The sequence below is a fragment of the Sciurus vulgaris genome (assembly GCF_902686455.1).
Source record: "Sciurus vulgaris genome assembly, chromosome: 4".
Taxonomy (NCBI): domain Eukaryota; kingdom Metazoa; phylum Chordata; class Mammalia; order Rodentia; family Sciuridae; genus Sciurus; species Sciurus vulgaris.
Genome location: NC_136464.1, coordinates 98413217 through 98439127, shown reverse-complemented (window position 1 = coordinate 98439127; position 25911 = coordinate 98413217). Strand labels below are relative to the sequence as shown.

General features: G+C 34.8%; 1 protein-coding gene across 1 annotated transcript in view; it reads right to left on the bottom strand.

The window, feature by feature from the left end:
- Positions 1-25911, bottom strand: part of RNF17 (ring finger protein 17) — a gene marked incomplete at its 5' end in the record, with an annotated part of 117782 nt that overhangs the window by 30170 nt on the left and 61701 nt on the right. The window contains 7 exons of the mRNA XM_079138814.1: positions 737-855; positions 1007-1157; positions 2149-2376; positions 10622-10742; positions 14306-14426; positions 15946-16061; positions 19001-19154. Coding sequence (XP_078994940.1) covers positions 737-855; positions 1007-1157; positions 2149-2376; positions 10622-10742; positions 14306-14426; positions 15946-16061; positions 19001-19154 — 1010 coding nt within the window. The remainder of the gene's footprint in view (positions 1-736; positions 856-1006; positions 1158-2148; positions 2377-10621; positions 10743-14305; positions 14427-15945; positions 16062-19000; positions 19155-25911) is intronic.

Here is a 25911-nt window from a genome sequence, read left to right as displayed (position 1 = left end):
TATTACTCCCTTCTCACTTCGGCCTACATGCCCCCGTGAAATACTGTGGCTAATTTCTATTCTCAGAACTGTCAAAATCCCAATCTGCTTTACTTCCATCTCCTTCCATACAAATGCTGATTACTGAGGGTCTTGGTGCAAAGAATGTCCCACCTGTTAATATTTAGGAGGTCACAAGAGTCACTTGTTTGAATAAAGATGATACATTTTGATTTAAAAAAAAAAAAAAAGAGCGTACTGGGAAAATAAAAAAAAGTCACTTGTCACCAACTTTTTTTTTTTTTTTTGCACAGTATGCAGTCTTTAGTTTTACTATCCAAGTTGCACTATTTTTATTGTGGAATTCTAGTAGATTAAAAAACTATGCCAATGCATTTTCCCAGAATCTTCTATAATGTACTCTTTTTTGGTAATATGTATATTTAGCTTTCCATGCAATTCTAAATTTACCAAGTATATTTATTTCTGTCTTTGTTGTTCCTCAAAGATTTTTATACTGAGCAGTTTGAATTCTACCTAGATAGCATTCAACTCACTATCATCTATTTCCTTAATGCCACTAAATTTATTTCCTTCAAATATTTATCTTTTCCTCCTGTTAAAACCTGAGTTAGCTAGACTTTATGACAATTTCAGGACATATTACCTAATTTAATACTGATAAGAACCCATCCAAAAAAGAGAAATATTTAAAATGATAATATTCAGTAGAGAAAATTATTCAGCTAAAAACTACCTTATATCGACAAGAGAGCATTCCAAAGATAATCTTCCCATTGTCTTCAGATTTTCTTGAAGTTCTCTTAAACAGCTAATATTCACTACTAGTTCAACACCCACGTCATACAGCAAGACCTATGAAAATAGTAATTTTAAGAACATGGAAAGACAACATTTAAAAAAAAATTTTGCAAATTGAAAAGCAAAACAAAAAGTGGATTAAATAACTGCAGTAAAAATCCAAAAAAGCATTTATTTTCACAATTGTATTTATAACTGCATTTACCTCCACCAATGTGTCTGTGACCATCCTGATGATCTGGCCTCTTCGCCACTGATTTTTATCTGGGACCTTAACAGCACAATGCATATCATTTTCCCATTTAATAGGTTCCCATTCTTTGTTTTCATAAGCAGTTATCATCTTTTCTTCTAAACTATATAAAGATTAAAAATGTTTAACTTTCAAAAAATTTTTTCTTATAATTCTCTGACAACATGTATTCTACTGTCCCCTGTTGGTCATTCCACTTCAGCCAAACTGTTTTTCCCTAAACGTACTCAGCATATTTCCACCTCAGGCCGTAGAACCAGCTCTTCCCTTTGCCTGAGATAAACCTTCCTTAGATGCTTAGAGGAGGTTATTCCTTCCTACCTTCTCCAGGGCCCATTTCAAAGGTAAATTTCACTGTCTTTGAGGTTTTCCTCTTAAAAATTACCTTCCTCCTCAAATACTTTTTTTTTTATCATCTGTAACATACCTGCCATACTAAGTTTTATTTGTTCATCATCTCTCCATTATAATTTAAGCTCCATGATAGCAACAACTTATGTTTCTTTACCACTGTTATTCCCAACACCTAACTGCACACTGCCATGGAATAGATGCTCAATAATTATTTGTGGGGTAAACAAATCCTAATATAGTAAGAAATATACTATTTTTAAACTTGTAGTTTATACACTATTTAGTTCAAATAATTTTGCTATTTTAATGAAATCATGTCATTTGCAGAAAAATGGATGGAACTAGAGACCATTATGTTGAGTGAAATAAATCAAACTCAGACGATCAATGGTCAATTATTTCCTCTCATATGTGGAAGCTAGGGAGGAAAAAGGAAAATGGTGGGAGTGATCTCATGAAAATCAACGGGAGATCAGTAGAGGAATGGGACCAAGTGGTGGAGAGTGGGGAGGGAAATACTGGGAAGCAATACTGAACGAATTATATTGCTACATTGTGTGCATGTACACACATGTAACAACAAATCCCATCATTAAGTACAACTATAATGCACCAATAAAATGCAGAAAAATTAAAATGAAGTAGATATAAAATTTTGCTATTTTCAGAATTCTACATTTAAAACTTGTGTATCTTTGAAACAAAGTATAGGAAGAATATGTTTTCCATATATGTTATACCTATTAAGTAAGTTTTCTGTTAATAACCACTGAACATAAATCTTCTCAGGAGATATTACATTACAGATATGCACAGGCAATTCCTTATTATAAAGTGACTGGAAATTCTCATTAGGTAGAGATTTTACAGACATAGGACTTAAGTTGTTTACTTCATTTGAAATAATTTCTTCTGGAGAAGGATCCCATACTTCTATATGCTTTTTAGAATTATCTTTGAGTGTATATCTGAAAAATAACAGAAGTCAGCAAAAAGAATAATTAGCAAAACATTTATATTTGTATTTGCTTAGGTTTAGAGATAAACAAGTGTTAGCCATGATTTACTGCCTTCCAGTTTTGATACAATAACTAAATTTAGTCATTAAAAATGTTCTAAAAACCAAAGTACAAGAAGAAAACAGAAACTAAAAACTAAATTTTCTATTTTAAACACACAGTTATAAATACCAACTTTGCTTATAACTTCAATGCTTGGCACTGATATTTTGCACTTACAAAGGAATAGAAGAATTCATACGTTGACAACTTGAATATTTTTCTGTGACTAAAAAATATCAATCCAATTGCTATTTTGAGAATACGAGTTAGAAAAGAATTACTACTAACATGTATTAAGAAGTAACATCACAAAAAGCTTTCTCTCAGCAAAGGAAACTATCAGCAATGCAAAGAAAGAGCCTACAGAGTGGGAGAATATCTTTGCCAATCATACTTCAGATAGAGCACTAATCTCCAGAATCTATAAAGAACTCAAAAAACTCTACTCCAAGAATTCAAATAGTCCAGTCGACAAATGGGCTAAGGAAATGAATAGACACTTCACAGAAGAAGATCTACAAGCAATCAACAAACATATGGAAAAATGTTCAACATCTCTAGTAATAAGAGAAATGCAAATCAAAACCACCCTAAGATTCCATCTCACCCCAATTAGAATGGCGATTATCAAGAATACGAGCAACAACTGGTGTTGGCGAGGATGTGGGGAGAAAGGTACACTCATACATTGCTGGGGGGGCTGCAAATTAGTGCAGCCACTCTGGAAAGCAGTGTGGAGATTCCTTAGAAAACTTGGAATGGACCCTCCATTTGACCCAGCTATCCCACTCCTTGGCCTATACCCAAAGGACTTAAAATCAGCATACTACGGAGATACAGCCACATCAATGTTCATAGCTGCTCAATTCACAATAGCCAGACTGTGGAACCAACCTAGATGCCCTTCAACTGATGAGTGGATAAAGAAACTGTGGTATATATATACAATGGAATATTACTCAGCCATAAAGAATGATAAAATTATGGCATTTGCAGGCAAATGGATGAAATTGGAGAATATCATGCTAAGTGAGATAAGCCAATCTCAAAAAGCCAAAGGACGAATGATATCGCTAATAAGTGGAGGATGACACATAATGGGGGGGAGGGAAGGGTTAGTGTTAGGGTTAGAGTTAGGGTTAGGGAGGGGGGCAAGTATGGAGGAAGGAAGTACTGTATAGAGGGAAAAGAGGGGTGGGAGGGGTGGGGGGAAGGGAAAAAAAGAATGAATCAAACAACATTACTCAATGTAAATTTATGATTACACAAATGGTATGCCTTTACGCCATGTACAGAGAAACAACATGTATCCCATTTGTTTACAATAAAAAAAAATAAATAAATAAAAGTTAAATTATAGGGTTGTTTGAAAAAAAAAAAAAGAAGCAACATCACTGAATGAAGTGATTTTGAAGTAATGTTTAAAAGATTAGACTAACTGCAGATGACTAGATGTTGTTTCTACCTAAATAAACTTTGAATTTTTTTCACTATAAGCTAAGATTCAGCTCACCAAGGAGACTAAAAATGTTTGTTGTTAAAGCCAATGAATAGTTTTCAGTTCTTTCTTGAACTCTCAGCACTAGCTACTCTTTCTCTTCTTGAAATACTATTTTCCTTTGGTTCCTCATTGTACTTCAGTCTCGAGCTCTTTAGGACCTTTTTCTTTCTTTCCTGTAAATGATAATCCTCAGATTGCATCTGAGATATTGGAATGAAAGATGGAAAGGATTTCACTCATTCTCATCATGGTCTCTTTATTTAAATGTTGCATAACCCCAATTAAATCACCTAACCGGGTTTGTCTTCTGACTCCAGACTGACATATTTATCTTCTCCATTCAGTTAATATTTATTGGGTAGGTACCGTGAGCCTCTAAGCATAGTGCTAGGTATGGCAGTGAAGAAAATAGGTAGAGTTCTTGTCCTTAGAAGTTTTTAGTAGTCACCCCTTATCCCAGGTGGAAATGTTTTAAGTCCCCAGTGGATGGTACCAAGCCAGCATATATACATATGTTTTTCCATACATATGTACCTATAGTGAAGTTTAATTTATGAATTTAGTATAGTAAGAGATAAACATCAAAACAGAATTTTAACACTATAATAAATTTATTTAAAACTTATGAATTATTTCTCAAAGTTTCTAATACTTTCAGACTATAGTTAACTATAACAAACCATGGAAAGCAAAACCATGGATGGGGGGCACTACTATATGGTGTTACTAAGAGAATTAGGTAAATAAATTATAATACAAACAAGTTTACAAAGGAAAACAACAGGGACACAGGGCAACAAAATCTAATCTAATGTAGGAGTTGAGGCCGAATATCTGGTATTTCAGTTGAGATTTAAAATAAGTAGGAGTTAGCTATGTATTCAGGAACTGCAAGAAAACATAGCTTTGACATAGTAAGACAAAAGAAAATGGTGTGGGACTTGTAGTAGGCAAGGGTCAGACTATTTAGGGAACATTACTTTTTTTTGTAAAGGATGGTGAGCATGATATGGTTAAGTGTAGGGAAGCTGAAGGCAGAAGTATTGCCAAATTTGAGGCCTGCTTTAGCAACTTGTGAGACCCTCTTAAATTAAAAAATAAAAAGCTAAATCCCCTGTAGCTCCGTGGCTAAGCACCCATGGGTTCAATCAAAAGGAAGAAAGGGGAAAAAAAAAGTAGTAGGTTATGGAAATTCTCTTTCTTTTCTTCTCAATTCTCAGGTTATTATCAGGAAAGTCACTGATCAAGGGAAACTCATGTTTTCATGTGAGCATGGGCAACAGACACAATGAGAACAGTGGGTCAGATGATGGAAATCTGGGTTTGTGAGGGGCAATGAGACTGGCTGGGGTTGCCCAGCCAGATGTAGATACACTCAAATGGAATTTAAGCTTCTGGACCCACTGTGTGAGTGCCTTGGGAGGGGCCAAAGCAATATGTTTTTGAAAAATTTCCCAATGAATGTTCAATTTAAAAAACTGTACTAAAAGCACGAAATGTAAAATTTACTATCATACCCATTTTAAGTGTACATTTCAAGTCATTAAGTAGACATAACGTTGTGCACTCTCACCACCATCTGCAGAACTCTATTCACTTTGCAGAGCTGAAACTCCTCTATTCATACTCATTAAACACTAACACACTCCCATTTCTTCCTACCTCCATAGTCACTGGCAACCACTATTCTTTCTGTCTCTATGACTTAAACTACTATAACCATTCCCTGTAAGTGTCAACATATGGTATTCGTCTTTTTGTGATGGCTTATTTTAATATAACAAAGTTTCATCTATTATGGAACCATATATCAGAATTTGTTTCTTTTTTGTGTACTGGGGATTGAACCCTGGGAGCTTTACCACTGAGCTATATCCCCAACACATTTTAATTTTTATTTTGAGACAGGATCTTACTAAGTTGCTGTGACTGGCCGCAAACTTGTGATCCTCCTATGTTGTTGGGATTACACCTGCTTCTGTTCTTTTTAATGGCTGAATAATATATTACAAAGCACATTTTGCTTATCCATCTACTGAAGGTCATCTGGGTCACTTCCGTGTTTTACCTACTGAAAATAGTGTGATTATGGAAATGAATGTACAAATATCTGTTTGAGACTCTTAATTCATTTGAGTATATACCCAGAAGTAGAAATGCTGGATCAATCGGGAATTTTTAATTTTTTGAGGAACTGCCATGCCGTTTTCCACAGTGGCTGTACCTTTTTACGTTGCCATCAATGGATCCAATTTCTCTACATCCTCAACACTTTTTTTCTAGTAGCCATTCTAATGGGTGTGAGGTGGTATTTTATGATAGTTTTGGTATGCATTTCTCTAATGGTTAGTGATGTTGAGCATTTTTTCATGTGCTCATTGGCCAACTGTGTATCTTCTTTATACAATTCCTTTGCTCATTTTTGTACTGGGTGTTGTTTCAGTAGTCTTCTACATATTCTAGATAATTAATCCTTTAACGGATACATGCTTTGGAATATTTTCTCTTATTCTGTGGGTTGCGTTTTTATTCTATTGAGAGTATCTTCAGGTGCACACGTTTTATATTTTTACAGTCTGATTTTTTTAAACTGCCTGTGCCCTTTTTTTAATAAAATTTAAGTATTAGGAACTGAAATCAGGGGCACTTTACCACTGTTATATCACTAATCCTTTTTATTTTTTAAGACATGGCCTTGAAAATTGCTGAGGCTGGTCTTAAACTTGGTGAGTCTTCTGTCTCAGTCTCCTAAGGTGCTGGGATTATAGGCATGTGCCACTGGGCCTGGCTGGGCATTTGATATAAACAAAAATCACTGACAAATCCAGTGTATGAAGCTTTTTGTCTTATATTCTAAGAGTTTTACAGTTTTTTAGGTCTTACACTGAGGCCATGAATCCATTTTGAGTTAGTTTTGTATGTGGTGTCAGGTGAGGGTTCAACTTCATTCTTTTGCACGTGGATGTGCATGTTTCCTCTAGCACCTTTTGTTAAAAATTGTCCTTTCCTCACTTAAACCATCCTGACATTTTGGTTAAAGATCAACTTATCTATGTGATAGGGTTTGTTTCTGGATTCTAGATTCTACTCTGTTGGTCTGTATGTCTATCCTTCTGTTGGTATAATACTGTTTTGATTATAGTAACATTATAATAAGTTTTGAGATCATAATGTGTAAAGTCTTCTGTATTGTCCTGTTTCAGGATTGTTGTGGATACTCAGGGTCACTTGAAATTTCATGTGAATTTTAGAATGGGTTTTTCTATTTCTATAAAAAATGTCATTGGGATTCTGATAGGGAATTAATCTGCTGATCACTCTGGGTGGGAATGACATCTTAACAATATCAAGTCTTCTGATCTATGAATGTAGGATGTTATTCCATTCATTTTCTGTAACATCTTTCAGAAATGGTTTCTAGTTTTCACTGTATAAGTCTCTCACCTCTTTGGTTAATTCTTTAAAGTACCTCATTCCTCTAGGTGCTATTCTACAAATAGAATTGTTTTCTTAATTTTCTTTTTAGATTGTTCACTGTCAGGATGTAAAAACACAATTAATTTTGTGTGACTTTGAATCCTGCTTTTTTGACCAATTCACTTATTAATTCTAATAGTTTGTAAAGTCTTCTAAGGTTTTCTAATATAAGTTCATATCACCTGCAGAGATAATTTTACCTCTTCCTTTCCATGTTGGGATGTCTCATTTTTTCTTGCCTAAATGCTCTTGCTAGGACTTCTAGTACTATATTGAACAGAAATAGCAAAGGTAGTTATCTATGTCTTATTCCTGATCTCAGGGGAAAGTTTTCACCATTATGATATTTGATGTGAGTTTTTCATGTATGAATTTGATTATGTTGAGGTAATTCTCTTTTACTTCTAGATTATTAATCATCTGTGTTTGTTAAGGGTTACTGACCTGTAATTTTGTTTTCTTGTTCTGTTCTTTTTGAGCTGTAATGTCAGGATAATACTGGCCTCATGATTTTGGAAGAAGTGTTCCCTTTAATTTTTTAGAAGAATTTGATAAGGATTGGTATTAATTCTTTAAATATTTGGTAGAATTCAGCAATGAAGTAAAAATACCCTGGGCTTTTCTTTGATGGGAGACTTTTAGAAAAGGTAATTCAATCTCATTATTGGTCTGTTTGGATTCTTTCCTCATGATTCAATCTTGGAAGGTTGTATGTTTTAGGAATTTATCAACTTCTAGATTATCCAAATTTGTTGGCATAGTAAGTGTAAAATGGAAGTCTATGATCCTTTGTATTTGTTCAAATATCAAATATACAAAGGATATCACTTGTAATATTCTTTATTGAGTTTTTCTTTTTTTCTTGATTAGTCTGGCTGAAACTTTGTCTATTTTGCTTGTCTTTACAAAAAAAAAAATCAACTCTTAGTTTCACTGCTGTTTTAGTTACCTTTCTGTCACTGTAAGGGAATACCTGAGAAAATTAACCTATAAAGAGTAAAGATTTATTTTGGCTCACTGTCTTGAAGGTTCCAGTACATGACTGACTGGTCACAGTGCTTTGGGGCTGTGGTAAAGCAGTACATCATGGCAGGAGTACACGGCAGAGTAAAACCACTCTTCTCAAAGCCAGGAAGCAAACAAGAGATAGGAAGGGGTTCCAGGGCATACCCCCCAATGAACTTACAACTTCCACAAGCATCACCTTCTAAATTTCCACTGCACCTCTCAATAGTGTCACCTTAGGCACCCAAACCTTTAACAAATTGACATTTTGGAGACATTAAACATCCAAATAATAGCAACTGCTTTTGTTCTACTGTTTTTTCTAGTCTTATTTCCCTTATTTCTGCTCTAATTTTTATTATTTCTTCCTTCTGCTGATTTTGGGCTTAGTTTGCTCTTCTTCTAGTTTACTGAGGTGGAGTTAGGTTGCTTTGAGATCTTTCTTCTTTCTGATATAGGCACTTATCACTATAAACTTCCCCCTTAGAACTATTTTTGCTTTGTTCCATAAGTTTTAGTATATTGTGCTTCCAGTTTTATTTGTCTCAGAATATTTTTTTAATTTCCTGTTTTTTGCTGTTGCTAGGACAACGAGCAGTCCTATTGTTAGGTATTTACTCAAGAGAAAATGATATATATATTGACACAAAGACCTGTGTACAAATGTTTATAGTAGCTTTATTCATGAAATTGCCCCCTGAAAATAATCTAAAAGTTCATCAATTGGTGGATGAATAAAACTGTGTACATCTGTATAATGGAATACTAATTAGCAATAAAAAGAAACAAAATGCAACAGTATGTAACAATCTTAAAAGTGTTATGCTAAATGAAAGAAGCCAGACACAAAAGGCAATATATGATTCTGTTTACATGAAGCTGTAGGAAAGTCAGAATTATAGGGACAGAAATTAGATCAGTGGTCGCTAAGGGTTACTACAGAGGAAGGGAACTGACTATCAGGGCATAAAGGAACATGTGACATTCTATATCTTTTATTCTTTCTTGTTTTGGTACTAGGGATAAAACCCAGGAGTGCTTTACCACGGAGCTATATCCCTGGCACTTTTTATATTTTTGAGACAGGATCTCACTAAGTTGCTTAGGGCCTTGATATATGTTGCCAAGGCTGGCTTCAAACTGTCAATCCTCCTGCTTCAGACTCCCAAGTCACTGAGATTACAGGCATGGAACATGTGCCCAGTGACATTCTGTATCTTGACTGGGATGACATTTATATGACACTACATGTTGGTCAAAATTCATTTAACTGTGTACCTAAACAGTGACTTTTTACTATATATAACCATAGCTTAGTAACTCTGACTTCAAAAAGAAAAACTTAGTCCAATACAGTTTAAATGTTTACTCTTCATTTCTTTTCCTCCCTCACTTGTGATTTAGTATAAAAGAACAGGCCCTTTTTTTTTTCTGCTTCTAGTTCCTCCAGCGTTAGGGTAGGCAGGGAGAGCACTACCACAGACTATTAATATTATTAATACATAGCAGGTTTCTGTTAGGTGTCCCTGTTATTTTGGCTTATTCTAACAAGAATTATGTGTGGGTGCTATCAAAATACTGGGTTTCTTGAGGGCTATATATGGAAGTTATTTAGAAGACTCTGAAGAGTCCACTACTTCTGCACAAGTTTCTATTGTGGAAGAATTCTTGGTCTTGACTGACAAACCTTCCCAGTCAACCTTACCAAAACTCTGTGGTTCTGCTTCTGGGGTCACTTATACCACTGGTTAGTCTTTGGTGGTTATGAGCAAAATGATTTAAGCTTAGTTATCTTTAAACCTGAACCTAGGAAAATTCACATTTCTCCAAATGGGAATACTACTGTGCTTATTCTCTATCTTAACATTTCTCTTTCCAATTCCCTTTGTAAAATAGTCAAAAGGGGCTGCCTAAGCAGATATTCCACTTAGAAATAAGATGCCAGTCTCTTTTTCTAAGAAACATCCTTGATCTTGAGAAGCTTTTCTGTGGGTTTTCAGGTTACTTAGGGATGAGGGTAAAAAGTCATTTTACTTCCTTAGACTAACAACTCAATTATTTTACCTCTATTTTTTTCTGATGAAGGAACGGGAAATTCCTTCTTGTTTCCCTTCTTGTGACTGAAATGTTACATATGAATTAAAAGTAAAAGTTTACCTGTATACTTACCCTACTTCATAAGATGCTAGTCCTTCCTTCACTAGCTGGTCATTAATACTAATAGGAGTCATTCCAGGAGCAGCAAAAGAATCAAAAAGCTCAACTAAGAGCACATTATCTTCTAAAATTTCTGCAAAAACATAAAGACTAGTTTGGGGAAAGAAATAAATATGTTGCAAAACAGACTAAATGAAAATTTTTTTAATAATTGGAAACAATTTTTTTGGGGCATACGCGAGATTTCTTCCTGAATATGTTACAGTCTCTGTCTAGAGGTTAAAGTAGTATTTTGCATTCATACTGAATTGTCAATATTATCTGGAACATATACAAATTAGTACAAATTCTATTTTAGGTTATTTTGTGCCATTGGTTCTATAGCAAACCCAAATCAGTTTAAACCTTTTGGATTCAGAAGTATTATTCTGTAGTATTCTTACAATGTTCTGTGTAATCCAATCAAGTTCCAAAAACACACAAGTGAATAAAATTTAACTCAGGCCAGTCATTATTTGTGAAGGTTTATAGCTTTTTTTTTCTTTGAGTCTTATTATACTGCCCAGGTGATCTTCCTGCCTTACCCTCTTACTAAATACCTAGATTATAAGCCTGCACCACCACACCAGTAAGTATAGTACAAAGTTTAAAATGCAACAACTCAAACTAGAACTCTCAATTAACTGGAATATTTTTCCTATTCCTTTGTTTTTTAGGACAAACCATTTAATTTTTCTTTTAGAAAACTAAAATTGGTTACTTGATCAGATCTATTTCTTAAACTACAGCAGGAATTAACCTAGGGTAGAATTTACATCTTATATGCCTATTTACTTTTTTTATGGTATAAAGCACAGGGAACTTGCTCAGTAAGTAAGTGATAAAGCGCAATTTCTTTGAGAAACATACATCTCTAAAATATGCACTGAGATCAATATATGTCTACAGTTTTTCTATAACAGGAGCTAGTAGTGGCTGGTCAGAATGATGATTCCAAAAGAACATAATCATTGTAGGGCATGGTGGCATATGCCTGTAATCTCAGTGACTGGGGAGGCTGAAGCAGGAGGCTTTCAAGTTTGAGGACAGTCTCAATAACTCAGTAAGATCCTAAGCAACTAAGCAAAACCTTGCCTCACAATAAAAAATAAAGGGCTCAGGATTTACAGCAGTGGTACAGTCAATCCCTGGTATAAAAACAAAACCCAAAAACACTATACCAGCAATAACATTCTGCATTACCCAGTTACAAAAGTACACACATTAGAATTTTTCTTTCCCAAGAACTGAAAAATCAATCCTGGCTAGTTATCAGTGGCCCAGATGAGGTACCTAGAAACAAAAGGCGAAGCAGTGGTGAATCTCTGATCATTGTACTTTCCATCTCCTCTGTCCTTTTAGGTCTTTGGTTTCATACTTCTCATCCATGAAGTTCTTTGTTCCAATAGGGGCAACTTTCCCTCTGTTCTGTACCTTTACCATCTTCCCTGCTTTCCTCCAAAATTTAATTTGAATGTCCCTTTCTTTAGAAAGTGACAATATATATTAATGGGAAACTCCCAATCTTATCTGTGGTAACTTACTTTATTAAATATGTTCCAAGTCCCAATCTTATCATTGTGAAGGTGAATGGGGAAAGACACTCTTTAAATCAAATTATGAAGGTTAATAATTATGCTACAACTAGTGCTAGATATAATTGCATAAAAAATAAGTAAACAAGAGGAATCAAGAAAGAAACCTATGTTTTGATGTATTATCCGTGGGAAGATTCTCAAGGAGATAGCTAAAAACCAATAGAACACAATGACAAAGGAGAGATGGGAAGTAGTTATCCAGATTAAAAACTGGCTCAGAATGAATGGCGGCTGCTGAAGGACTAGGATGTCTTGTAAGTTTATTCATTTCGGAGAAGCCGGATATAAAAATCTTATAGACTAAGGATGCAATTTCTATAATCATATTCCTCTTCAACTAAACTGTTTATTCTAAATAATTTCTTGAATTAATAAAGTGAATAAATTATCAGATACTCTATCATTTATAAGTTATATGATCTTTAACAGTTTATTTAAATTTTAAAAATTTTTTAAAACTTTATTTTCATTAATTTTTTTTGACAGTGATAAATATTAAAAAAACTTTTCATACATGTATATAGGGTAATAATATGTCTCAATCTACCACCTTTCTTATCCCCACCTCCTGTCCCACCCCTCCTCTCAATCCCCTCTGTACAATCCAAAGTTCCTTCATTCTTCCCTACCTACTCCCACTATGGATCAGCATCTGCTTATCAGAGAAAACATTTGGCCTTTGGTTTTGTGGGACTAGCTTATTTTACTTAGCATAATATTCTCCAGATCCATCCATTTACCTGCAAATGCTATAATTTCATTCTTTAAGGTTGAGTAATACCCCATTGTGTATATGTACCACATTTTCTTTATCCATTTATATGTTGAAGAGCATCTAGGTTGGTTCCACAATCTAGCTATTGTGAATTGAGCTGCTATAAATATTGATGTGGCTGCGTCACTGTAGTATGCTAGTTTTAAGTCCTTTGGGTATACTCCAAAGAGTGGAATAGCTTGGTCAAATGGTGGATCCATTCCAAGTTTTCTGAGGACTCTCCATATTGCTTTCCATAGTGGTTGCACCAATCTGCACTCCCACCAGCAATGTATGAGAGTACTTTTTTCTCCACATTCTTGCCAACACTTATTATTGCTTGTATTCTTGATAACTGCCATTCTGACTGAAGTGAGATGAAATCTTAGAGCAGTTTTGATCTGTATTTTCTCTAATTGCAAGAGATGATGAACACATTTTCACATGTTTCTTGATTGATTTATTCTGTGAAGTGTCTGTTCAGTTTCTTAGTACATTTATTGATTGGATTATTATTATTTTTTGGTGTTAAGTTTTTTGAATTTTTTATATATCTTGGAAATTAGTACTCTATCTAAGGAGTGTGCAATAAAGATTTTTTCCCATTCTGTAGGTTCTCTCTTCAAATTATTGATTGTTTCCTTTGCTGAGAAGAACCTTCTTAGTGTGAATCCATCCCATTTATTGATTCTTAATTTTACTTCTTGCACTTTAGGAGTCTTGTTAAGGAAGTCAGGTTCTAGGCCAACATGAAGATTTGGGTCTACTTTTTCTTTTACTAGGTGCAGGGTCTCTGCTTTAGTGCCTAAGTCTTTGATCCACTTTGAGATGATTTTTGTGCAGGGTGAGAGACAGAGGTTTAATTTTATTACATATGGATTTTCAGTTTTCCCAGCACCATTTGTTGAATAAGATATCTTTTCTCCAATTTGGCATCTTTGTCTCCTCTGTCTAGTATGAGATAACTGTGTTTATTATGCTATGTTGCCCAAGCTGGCCTTCAACTCTGGGCTCAAGTGATCCTCTTGCTTCAACTTTCCAAATAGCTGAGACTATAGGTGCATACCACCACACCCACCTGAAGGGTGACTTGGTCTCTAATGATAATTTTTACCTCAAGGGCTGACTAGACTCTAAAGCCTATAGAAGATATAATCTCATCATATGGTCTCAATGTTACTTCTCACTACTACTAGTACTCATAGCACATTGAATTTACCCTAATATATGACAAAAGTTATGTAATGCTAATCTTATTTAAAATTATGTATGATTATATAGTAAATAAAAATTGAAATAACTTACTAATAACTGAACAAGTCATGAATTTATCCTGAGCCTTTTCTTCAAATTTTTCTTTAGCTTTTTTGGACCACTGCATCGTCCTTTTACATGGTTCAATACGTGCCAGCTTACATTTAATTGCCTGTGCCAAAAAAAATTTCACCATTAATAAAGTAAGCTTAACTTCTGGTTATTTTATAATTAAAGTTTTATTTATGTGTAGAAAACTAATGTTTATGTAGCTCTGTGCAGAGTACTTGAAAGCATGCTTGAGGCCCTGGGTTTGATACCCAATACTGCAAAAAAACAAACAAAAAACCCAAAACAAAACAAAACAAAAAAGCAAATCTTTGTGTCTGAATTTATAAATAATCAAATAATGTGTGAAGGTGCCTGTAAAAGTACTTTATAAATCAAATAATTGGAATCAACTGAGTATTTGGATATTAGATATTCACATACTAAAATAATAAGCATTCATTTAAAAAGTTAAATAGTCATGATACATTTTTAAGTGAGAAAAGCAGACTTTTGAGGACGATTTATAATCTGATTCTATAATTCTTAAAAAAAAAAACAGAAGATGCACCTTACTAGTAAAAATACCAAAAATATTTAACAATGTTTTCTTAGTGATTCCCCTCTTTTGCTTGCTTATATTTTCAAGTTTCTTTTTCTATAATATTACCCATTTTCCAAATGGAAAACATGGCTTAATAATAATTTAAATAAAAGAAGAATATAAATTAGAAATAATCCTTCTTATCCTTTTCTAGTCATCAATTGCTACAATAGTAACTATAGCAATACTTATGCACAGTTCTTAGAAATCACAGACAAAAATGGTGTTTAATAGAGCACTTCTGATGCAAATCAAATCTACCCTAAGATTCCATCTCACCCCAATTAGAATGGCAATTATCAAGAATACTAGTAACAATAGGTGTTGGCAAGGATGTAGAGAAAAAGGTACACTCACACATTGCTGGTGGGGCTGCAAATTAGTGCAGCCACTCTGAAAAGCAGTGTGGAGATTCCTTAGAAAACTTGGTATGGAACCACCATTTGACCCAGCTATCCCACTCCTTGGCCTATACCCAAAGGACTTAAAATCAGCATACTACAGAGATGCAGCCACAACACTGTTCATAGCCGCTCAATTCACAATAGCCAGATTGTGGAACCAATCTAGATGTCCTTCAATTGATGAATGGATAAAGAAAAAAATGTGGTATATATATACAATGGACTATTACTCAGCCATAAAAATAATAAAATTATGGCATTTGCAGGCAAATGGATGAAATAGGAGAACATCATGCTGCGATAAGCCAATCTCCAAAAACCAAAGAACGATGTCTCACTGGTAAGCAGACGACGACACATAAGAATGGAGGAAGGAGGGACTGTATAGAAGGATAAGAGGGGTGGGAGGGAAGAAAAAAAATAACAGAATGAAGCAAAAACTATTACCCTAGGTAAATGTATGATTACACAAATGGTATGCCTGTACTTCATGTACAGAGAAACAAGTTGTATCCCATTTGTTTACAATAAAAATGAATTTAAAAAAATAGAGCACTTCTGTTAAAAACGACTTTAAAAATACTTTCATGTTTGTTTTAATATTCCAACTCTAGGGTTCATAGTAAATAGATTACCTTCTCTGGGTGATTCAGAAATTCATCTTTTATTTTGCGCATCTCCTTAAGTGTTATTTTTGCAGTATTACCGAAGTCCACATATTTAACTTCAACTTCCCGGTGTCCAGGCAATCCTTTAAAAGTTATGAAATTAGGAACTGCAAACTCACAGACTTCTATGTCAGTCTAAATTTCTATGCTTTAAATAAATTTTGGGGAGGTTCAAACAGAAGTTTAAATAAAGCCCTAACATACACTGACCTTTGTGAACTCACTCACAAAGTGAGTGGTTGACTTTAGTCTTTCTTGGCACATTATGTGGAGGTAGTATGAAACTTGTTGCTATCATTTTCAAATTTAAGGACAAATACAAGTATATGTCATTTCAATATAATAAATAAGTCCAGCATTCTCTGCTCCAAAGAAGTGGAAGCAGGTGGCACAATATTGGTACTCAATATAGCACTTCACACAACTTAGACACTATAATTGTGGATATCTGTGATAACTGAGAAAGTACAGGCTATTATAGGCATAATAATGTGGAGGAATTTCTCCCTGCTTCCATTGCAATCTTCAGGCTAGAAGAGTATGTCCAACTCTACCAATGCCAACCTTTCCTTAAGACTCTGAATGGAGATGAAATTTTAAACAAGCAGATGAATATAAGATGGACTTTAAAGAAAATTATTCTTACCCAAATTATCAGGCACATATGAGAACAGATCAAATAGATAAATGGAAGGTCTCAAATTTACCTTTTTATTCTTTCTGAGGAAACTACTAGAAAGTGGTTCCTTCAAAATAAATGAATACAATAAAGAGGTAAACATGGGAGCCAGAAAACAAGGAAACGATGCAGAACAATGAAGAGTATTGTCAAGTGAAAAAAATTTCAGAATAACAAATGTATAGTAAGCACTCCATTTAAAGAAAACAGAATGCTTCCATGGTTTAAAAAAAAAAAAATCAAATTAAGATTATTTGAAAAGTCTAATCACGTGGAAAAAATTTTAAAGTATTAGGAAAACGTGGCTACAAATTAAGACAATTAACACAAGTGAAAAATTAACATAATTATTTACTCAAAATAGAGCTGAAGTATACTTCATGGTTCAGCAGTGAACATATTTACACAATACAAATTTAACTAATAACTGGTACAGTACAGGGGAAGGGAAAGAAGGGAAAAGGGCTATGAAGAGATTTGAAACTTATCTCACAGAATTACAAGTAATATGTAAATCTGAAGCATCAACTGAAGTTTTATGTATTATTAGAAGGAATAATAATTATTAGAAGAATAAATACCAAAAGAAACACCTGAAAAAATGAAAAGTAATTGAAACAGAGGAGGTGAAGGAGATGTCTAAATCTTTTAGTATTATTTAGTTTTTAAATGGGGCTGACATTAGAAAATAAAACCAACAAAAATTACCAAGTATGACATTCAAGATCGAGTTCTATAGAGCTATCGAAGATATAGGGTGATAGGCCAACTGAGTCACACATGCTTTTCCATTATACCCTCAAAGTCACCTTGGAAACTGTACCAAATGTTACTACTTAAAGATTTCAGAAGCCTTATTGTTCATCAAATGCATGTAAAGCCAATAATTCTAATTTGAAAAGTCGTTGCAAAGTCCTTAGGTGACATGAAAAATGGCTTTATCTGTTCTAGATATTTATCCAATGATATACTGCTTGTCTGGTGCAGAGGTGCACACTTATAATCCCAGCAACTTGGGAGGGACAAGTTTGAGGCCAGCCTTGGCAACTTAGCAAGACCATTAGCAACTTATCAATACCCTGTCTCAAAAAATAAAAAGGAACTGGGGACATAGTGGTATATACTACTATCTTGCTATGGTTTGAATGTTTTTGTCCCCTCCAAAATTCATTGAAATTTAATCCCTAACACAACACTTTATTAAGAGGTGTGGCCTCTGAGAGGTGCCCAAGTCATGAGAGCTCTACCCATATACAGAATTCAGTGCCCTTGTAAAAGATTTATTAATAAAGGGAAGTTTACTCCCTTTGTGCCCTTCTGCCATCTGAGTACATGACATTTGTTTTTTTCTGGAGGAAGCAGCAAAAGGCTCCAAGTTGGAAGCAGAAAGACCAGGCCCTTACCAGTGCCCTTAATTTGGAATTCCTGGCCTCCAGAACTGTGAGAAATCATTTCCTCTTATTTTTAAAGAGAAAATACCAGCCTGTGGTATTCTGGCAGAGCAGCACAAATGGACCAAGATGTTTATGAAAAGTATATCTGAAAAAATTTTAGCTAGTTTGAAACTTACCCTTAAATGAATTAATATCAATAATGACAAAAAGAAAACTTAGGTTGGAAGACTAAATAGTTCTGACAAAAGATCTGGAACTTACTGCATATTACAAGTAATTGGTAAGGACCTTAAATTACTTTAATAATGGGAAAAAATTTTAAGCAGTATCAAACTAAACTTCACCTTTTAAATAAAAAGTTACATGTCTACAAACTAGGAAGCATATAAAAGGAACAGGACTTAGTCTACTTTCAGATGCTGTAACAGAATACTTGATGCTGGGTAATTTATAAAGCAAAATGGTGTATTTTGGTTCACAGTTCTAGAGGCTAGGAAATCTTATATCCTGGCACCAGTTTCTTTTCAGCTTCTAGTAAGGACTTTGTGCCTCCTTTCTTCAACAGATGGTAGAAAGTAGAAAGGCAAATAGGTACAGATAAGAGACAAAACTTGGGAGCAGCCTCACTTCATAACAACCTGTTCTCTTAGTAAGTAATCTAGTCCTGAGAGCAAGAATGCTCTATAAGAAAGGCATTTATCTGTTCATGAATGTTCCACCCCCATGACAAAAATACCTCTCACCAGCCCCACCTCTCAACACTGCTGAAAACTATGGCAGATGAATACCTTTCCTGCCAAAGTGAGTTCTTGCTGGATTATTTAACAGATGGCAGAGAAAAATGGTAAAATCAAATAATACCATCTCCAAGATTTAATTTGTATCAACTCAAATAATCCTACTCTTGAAGTTTAACATTTCTCTGTGGAAATAGTGTGTATTTTCCTACCAGTGACTTTAGCTCGGTACCAAACTCCATCTTCAAACTTAGCTACACATGCTTGATCTTGAACTGGACAGACAATTTCCAGATTTTCTCCATCTTCACTTTTGTAGAATTCCTCAATGGTTTTTAACAGAAATAAAAAATCCAGGTTTTCTATCTAAGAAATAAACAGATAAAGCACTATAGTTACATAGAAACTTAAAAATTTAAGTATGTTTTGGGTATTATTTATAAAATTATAAAACATTAAAACTGGCATTAGTTACAAATCTATCAATTATGTGTTATGTAATTTACTTTAGGAATTTTTTTGTAGATGCAGTACGAAATTCTTCTAAGTAAACATAACAAAAATAAAATTAAATCGCATTTTTACTAGATAACTGTATATTCCAGATATTTTTGGACACCTACTCTCCAACTTTTGTTTCTACCAAAACTAGACTACACAATACATACAATTTAGTAACCTACACTGTTCTATAAATTCTCACTGTTTCACTAAGTGTTCCTACTCGTACTTCTAGACCATGTTCAGTTTTCTGTAACTGATCAATTCAGTATCCAATCTCAAGATTACACATTGTTTCTGTTTATCTCCATAACTCTTTTGTTTTTGTGGTATTGGGAATTGAAACCAGGGTTTCAGGCATACATGATGAGTGCTCTACCAAGGAGCTATATCTCTAGCCCTCCATGACTCTTTTAATCTAGCACAGTCCTCTTTTTAAAATGATCTTGAGATGGTGAAAGGCAGATGAGGAACAGGTGGGCCATACTACAAACAACTAGAAGTGGAGGGAAAGTTTTAAATAGGCCAAAGGTGATATGGAACAACTAGGTTTGAAATAGTTTGTGTCAGGCCTAAAAATGGATGCCAAGGCAACAAACACACTAAATATGACAAAAGGATTATACATCAAAATCTTGTGGGACTTATTTCTGGAATGTAAAGATGACCCAACATACAAAGAACAATGAAGTCACACTGACAGAATGAAAGGAAAAAAGAACAAAACATGATCATTTCAAATGCTGCAAAAAAGCATTTAAAAAAACTGAACACCCTTTTGTGAAAAAAACACTCAGAACAAACAGAAGAAAATTTACTGTACGTCATAAAGGTCACATGGGAAAAAAACATGGAGAGTATCATACACACAGTGAAAGACAAAAGCTTCTTTCTCAAGACAGGAATAAGACAAGGATGACTGCTTTTGCATCTTGTATTCAACATGGTATTGGAAGTTCTAGCCAGAGACATTAGGCAAGAAAATGACAGAAGTCATTCAAATTGGAGAGGAAGAAGTAAAATCATCTCTATTCACAGATGTAATCTTTAAGATTACACACACATACACACACACAAACCCTGTTAGAACAAATTTAGCAAAGTTGGTGGGCACAAAATCTACATGCAAAAAAAAATTAGCCATATTTCAAAATGTCAGCAAAGAGTAGTCTGAAGATGAAATTAAGTGATTCCATTCACAATAGCATCAAAGGATAAAAATTTGAGTAGACCTAACCAAAGAAGTGAAAGACTTACACACTGAAAACTACACAAATTGCCAAAAGATATTAAATAAGATCTAAATAAATGGGAACAAAAACACAACCTGTGTTCATGGATAAGATTTAAAATTGTTAAGATGTTAATTCTATTCAAAGTGATCTACAACGTAGTGTAATCCTTGTCAAATCCCAATGAAATTACTTGCACGAAGAGAAAAATCCATCCTAAAGTTCATAGACAATCTTAAAGAGCATCTGAATGGCAAAATAATTTCAAAAAAGCACAAATCTGGGGCCAGGGGTGTAGCTCAGTGGTAGAGTGCTTTCCTAGAATGTAAGGCCCTGAGTTTTACCCCTAGCACCACATGCACACGTAAAAAGAACAAAGTTGGAAGATTCACACATGATCATTTCAAAACTTAGTACAAAGGTACACTAATCAAGACAGTGTGAAACTAGCATAAAGACATACAGATCAATGGAGTATCCCAGAAATAAACCTGTTTTAGATGAGGGTAGGAATTAACAACTATAGGGAACTTTGGTTCAGTGGTAGAGTGCTTGCCTACTGTGTATGATGAGGGCCTAGGTTCAACCCCCAACAATGCAAACAGAAAACCGAAACTATGACTACAAAACTTTTACAAGAAAACAGGGAAAAGACATCATAATGTTAGATTTGGCAATGATTTCTTGGATATGACACCAAAAGCACAAGCAACAAAAGAAATAATAAATTGAGCTTCATAAAATTAAAAACTTTTATGGCGCACTGGACAATTTTGAGAGTAAAAAGACAACTCCACAGGATGGGAGAAAATATTTTAAGTCATATATCTGATAAAGGTTTAATAACTAGAATACAGAAAGTACTCCTATAACCCAACCACAGCAATTTAATTAAAAAAACAAAGACTTGAATATTTCTTCGAAGATGTACGTTTGGCCAATAAACACATGTAAAGATGCTCAATGACAACACCAGTTAATAGGGAAATGCAGATCAAAACTACAATGCGATACTATTTCACACTTACTAAGATGGCTATTATTTAGAAACACAGAACAGAACAGAAAACAAAATAGACCTCGAGAAACTATAAGCCTGTGCCTTGCTGCTGATGTTGGTATAAAATTGTATTATTGCTATGAAAGACAATTTGTTAGTTCCTCAGAAAAGTTAAACACAGAATTTCCATAAATCTAGCAATTCCACTCCTAGGTACATAAAAGAACTAAAAACAGGGACCCAAATGGATACTTTTAAAACTAATATTCATAACAGCTTTTATTCATAGCAGCCCAAAGACAGACTCAATCTAAGTGTCTATCAACAGATGAAAGAATAAACAAAATGTTTACATGGGATATCATTCAGTGTTGGGAGAAATCCTAGTTCTTGGCTGGCAGCAGTGAACGTCTCAAGTGGGTAAGGAAAACTTGCGGGAGGAGCTTTCTGCTTGGGCTACCAAGGAAAGTAAACAACTGCCCCAAATTGATTCAGTGTTACCAAGGGAACCCATAGAGGAACCTGGTGGTCTGATCCCCCATGGCACATTGTGATTGGGCAAGAAATCTATAAAATGTATAGCTGTTCCCGCAATAAACGAGTTTGCAGGCTGCTCAGCACAAGCCTGCTTGCCGAGTCTGGGTCTTGACTCCACACCCTTACCCTACATATAAGCTAGCCAGGCACAAAAGAACCAACAACTTGGAAGTAAAAAGGAATGAAATTCTGATGCCAATTCTGATATATGAACACTGAAAACATACTTAAGTGAAATATGTCAGACAAAAAAAGAAAAATATCATATGACTCCATTTATGAGGTACTTAGAAGAGATAAATTCATAGAGATAGAAAGAATAGAAGTTATGGGGGCTGGGAGTGAGAAAAAGGGATGTTAGTGTTTCATGGGCATGGAGTTTCTGTTTGGATAATGAAAGTGTTATGGAAATGGATGGTGGTAACGGCTGAATAAAATTATGGAAGTACTTAATGGCACTGAATTGTACACTTAAAAATGGTTAAAATTGCAAATTTATGTTAAGTATACTTAGTATTCATAATTTTTAAATAGACTCTTAAAAATGAAAGGAAGGAAAAGGAAAGGGAGGGAAGGAAAGGGAAAAATGCACATCCTAACTTAGTTCCAGATAAACAGTTTTCACAAATTATCCAGGGAGCCAGAAAATATGCTGCAGTACTGGAAACGACAGGCTCTGAGGCTCACAGCTCAGTTTAATCCTGGTTCTACTCTTTCACAGATAGGTACCCTTTGGTAATCCAAATGGAGATAGCAGCATCTTTCTCACAGAACTTTTGTGTTGATCAGTGAGTGAGTTAATTTCCATAAAACTCTTAAGGTCCTTAAGATGAGTTAATTCATATAAAGCACTCAGAGGTCAATAAGGATGAAATAATACTGTTAGCTATCCAAACAAATACATGGTCACATATCAAGAGCTTAAGCCTATTTTGGTGTTTTTTTTTTCTTTTTTTTTTTTATTGTAAACAAATGGGATACATGTTGTTTCTCTGTTTGTACATGGCGTAAAGGTATACCATTTGTGTAATCATAAATTTACATACAGTAATGTTGTTTGATTCATTCTGTTATTTTTTCCCCTTCCCCCCACCCCTCCCACCCCTCTTTACCCTCTATACAGTACTTTCTTCCTCCATACTTGCCCCCTCCCTAACCCTAACTCTAACCCTAACATTAACCCTTCCCTCCCCCTCATTATGTATCATCCTCCACTTATTAGTGATATCATTCGTCCTTTGGCTTTTTGAGATTGGCTTATCTCACTTAGCATGATATTCTTCAATTTCATCCATTTGCCTGCAAATGCCATAATTTTGTCATTCTTTATGGTGAGTAATATTCCATTGTATATATATATACCACAGTTTCTTTATCCACTCATCAATTGAAGGGCATCTAGGTTGGTTCCACAGTCTGGCTATTGTGAATTGAGCAGCTATGAACATTGATATGGCTGTATCTCTGTAGTATGCTGATTTTAAGTCCTTTGGGTATAGGCCAAGGAGTGGGATAGCTGGGTCAAATGGAGGGTCCATTCCAAGTTTTCTAAGGAATCTCCACACTGCTTTCCAGAGTGGCTGCACTAATTTGCAGCCCCACCAGCAATGTATGAGTGTACCTTTCTCCCCACATCCTCGCCAACACCTGTTGCTTGTATTTTTGATAATCGCCATTCTAATTGGGGTGAGATGGAATCTTAGGGTGGTTTTGATTTGCATTTCTCTTATTACTAGAGATGTTGAACATTTTTTCATGTGTTTATTGATTGCTTGTACATCTTCTTCTGTGAAGTGTCTGTTCATTTCCTTAGCCCATTTGTTGACTGGATTATTTGTATTGTTGGTGTAGAGTTTTTTGAGTTCTTTATAGATTCTGGAGATTAGTGCTCTATCTGAAGTATGATTGGCAAAGATATTCTCCCACTCTGTAGGCTCTTTCTTCACATTACTGACAGTTTCCTTTGCTGAGAGAAAGCTTTTTAGTTTGAATCTATCCCAGTTATTGATTCTTGCTTTTATTTCTTGTGCCATGGGAGTCCTGTTGAGGAAGTCTGGTCCTAGGCCGACATGTTGAAGATCGGGACCTACTTTTTCTTCTATAATCTGCAGAGTCTCTGGTCTGATTCCAAGGTCCTTAATCCATTTTGAGTTGAGTTTTGTGCAGGGTGAGAGATATGGGTTTAGTTTCATTCTGTTGCATATGGATTTCCAATTCTCCCAGCACCATTTGTTGAAGAGGCTATCTTTTTTCCATTGCATATTTTTGGCGCCTTTGTCTAGTATTAGAAAGTTGTATTTATTTGGGTTTGTGTCCGTGTCCTCTATTCTGTACCATTGATCTACCTGTCTATTTTGGTACCAGTACCATGCCGTCTTTGTTACTATTGCTTTGTAATAAAGTTGAAGTTCGGGTATTGCGATAACCCCTGCTTCATTTTTCCTGCGAAGGATTGCTTTAGCTATTCTGGGTTTCTTATTCTTCCAAATGAATTTCATGATTGCTTGCTCTATTTCTGTAAGGTACGTCATTGGGATTGCATTGAATCTGTATAGCACTTTTGGTAGTATGGCCATTTTGACAATATTAATTCGGCCTATCCAAGAACATGGGAGATCTTTCCATCTTCTAAGGTTTTCTTTAATATCTTTCTTTAGTGTTCTGCAGTTCTCATTGTAGAGGTCTTTCACCTCTTTTGTGAGATTGATTCCCAAGTATTTTATTTTTTTCGATGCTATGGTGAATGGGGTAGTTTTCATAATTTCTCTTTCTGAGGATTCATCACTTATGTATAAAAATGCATTGGATTTATGAGCATTGATCTTGTAACCTGCCACTTTACTGAATTCACTTATGAGTTCTAACAGTTTTCTGGTGGAATTTCCTGGTTCCTCTAAGTATATAATCATATCATCCGCAAATAGGGATAGTTTGAGTTCTTCTTTTCCTATTCGTATTCCTTTAATTTCCTTGGTCTGTCTAATTGCTCTGGCTAGAGTCTCAAGAACGATATTGAATAGGAGTGGTGAAAGAGGGCATCCCTGTCTTGTTCCAGTTTTTAGGGGGAATGCTTTCAGTTTTTCACCGTTTAGAATGATATTAGCCATGGGCTTAGCATAGATGGCCTTTACAATGTTAAGGAATGTTCCCACTATCCCTATTTTTTCTAGTGTTTTGAGCATGAAGGGGTGCTGTATTTTATCAAATGCTTTTTCTGCATCTATTGAAATAATCATGTGATTCTTGACTTTAAGTCTATTGATATGGTGAATTACATTTATTGATTTCCGGATGTTGAACCAACCTTGCATCCCTGGGATAAAACCCACTTGATCGTGGTGCACTATCTTTTTAATATGTTTTTGTATGCGATTTGCTAAAATTTTATTGAGAATTTTTGCGTCAATGTTCATTAATGATATCGGTCTGAAATTTTCTTTCCTCGATTTGTCTCTGTCTGGCTTGGGTATCAGGGTAATATTGGTTTCATAGAATGAGTTTGGGAGGGTACCCTCCTCTTCTATTTCATGGAATACTTTGAGAAGTACTGGAATGAGCTCTTCTTTAAAGGTTTTGTAGAACTCGGCTGAGAACCCATCTGGTCCTGGACTTTTCTTTGTTGGTAGGCTTTTGATGACCTCTTCTACTTCATTACTTGAAATTGTTCTATTTAAATTGTGTATGTCCTCCTCGTTCAATTTAGGCAATTCATATGTCTCTAGAAACCTGTCGATGTCTTCGAAATTTTCTATTTTGTTGGAATATAGATTTTCAAAATAGCTTCTAATTATGTTTTGTATTTCAGTCGTGTCTGTTGTGATATTTCCTTGTTCATTCCGAATTTTAGTGATTT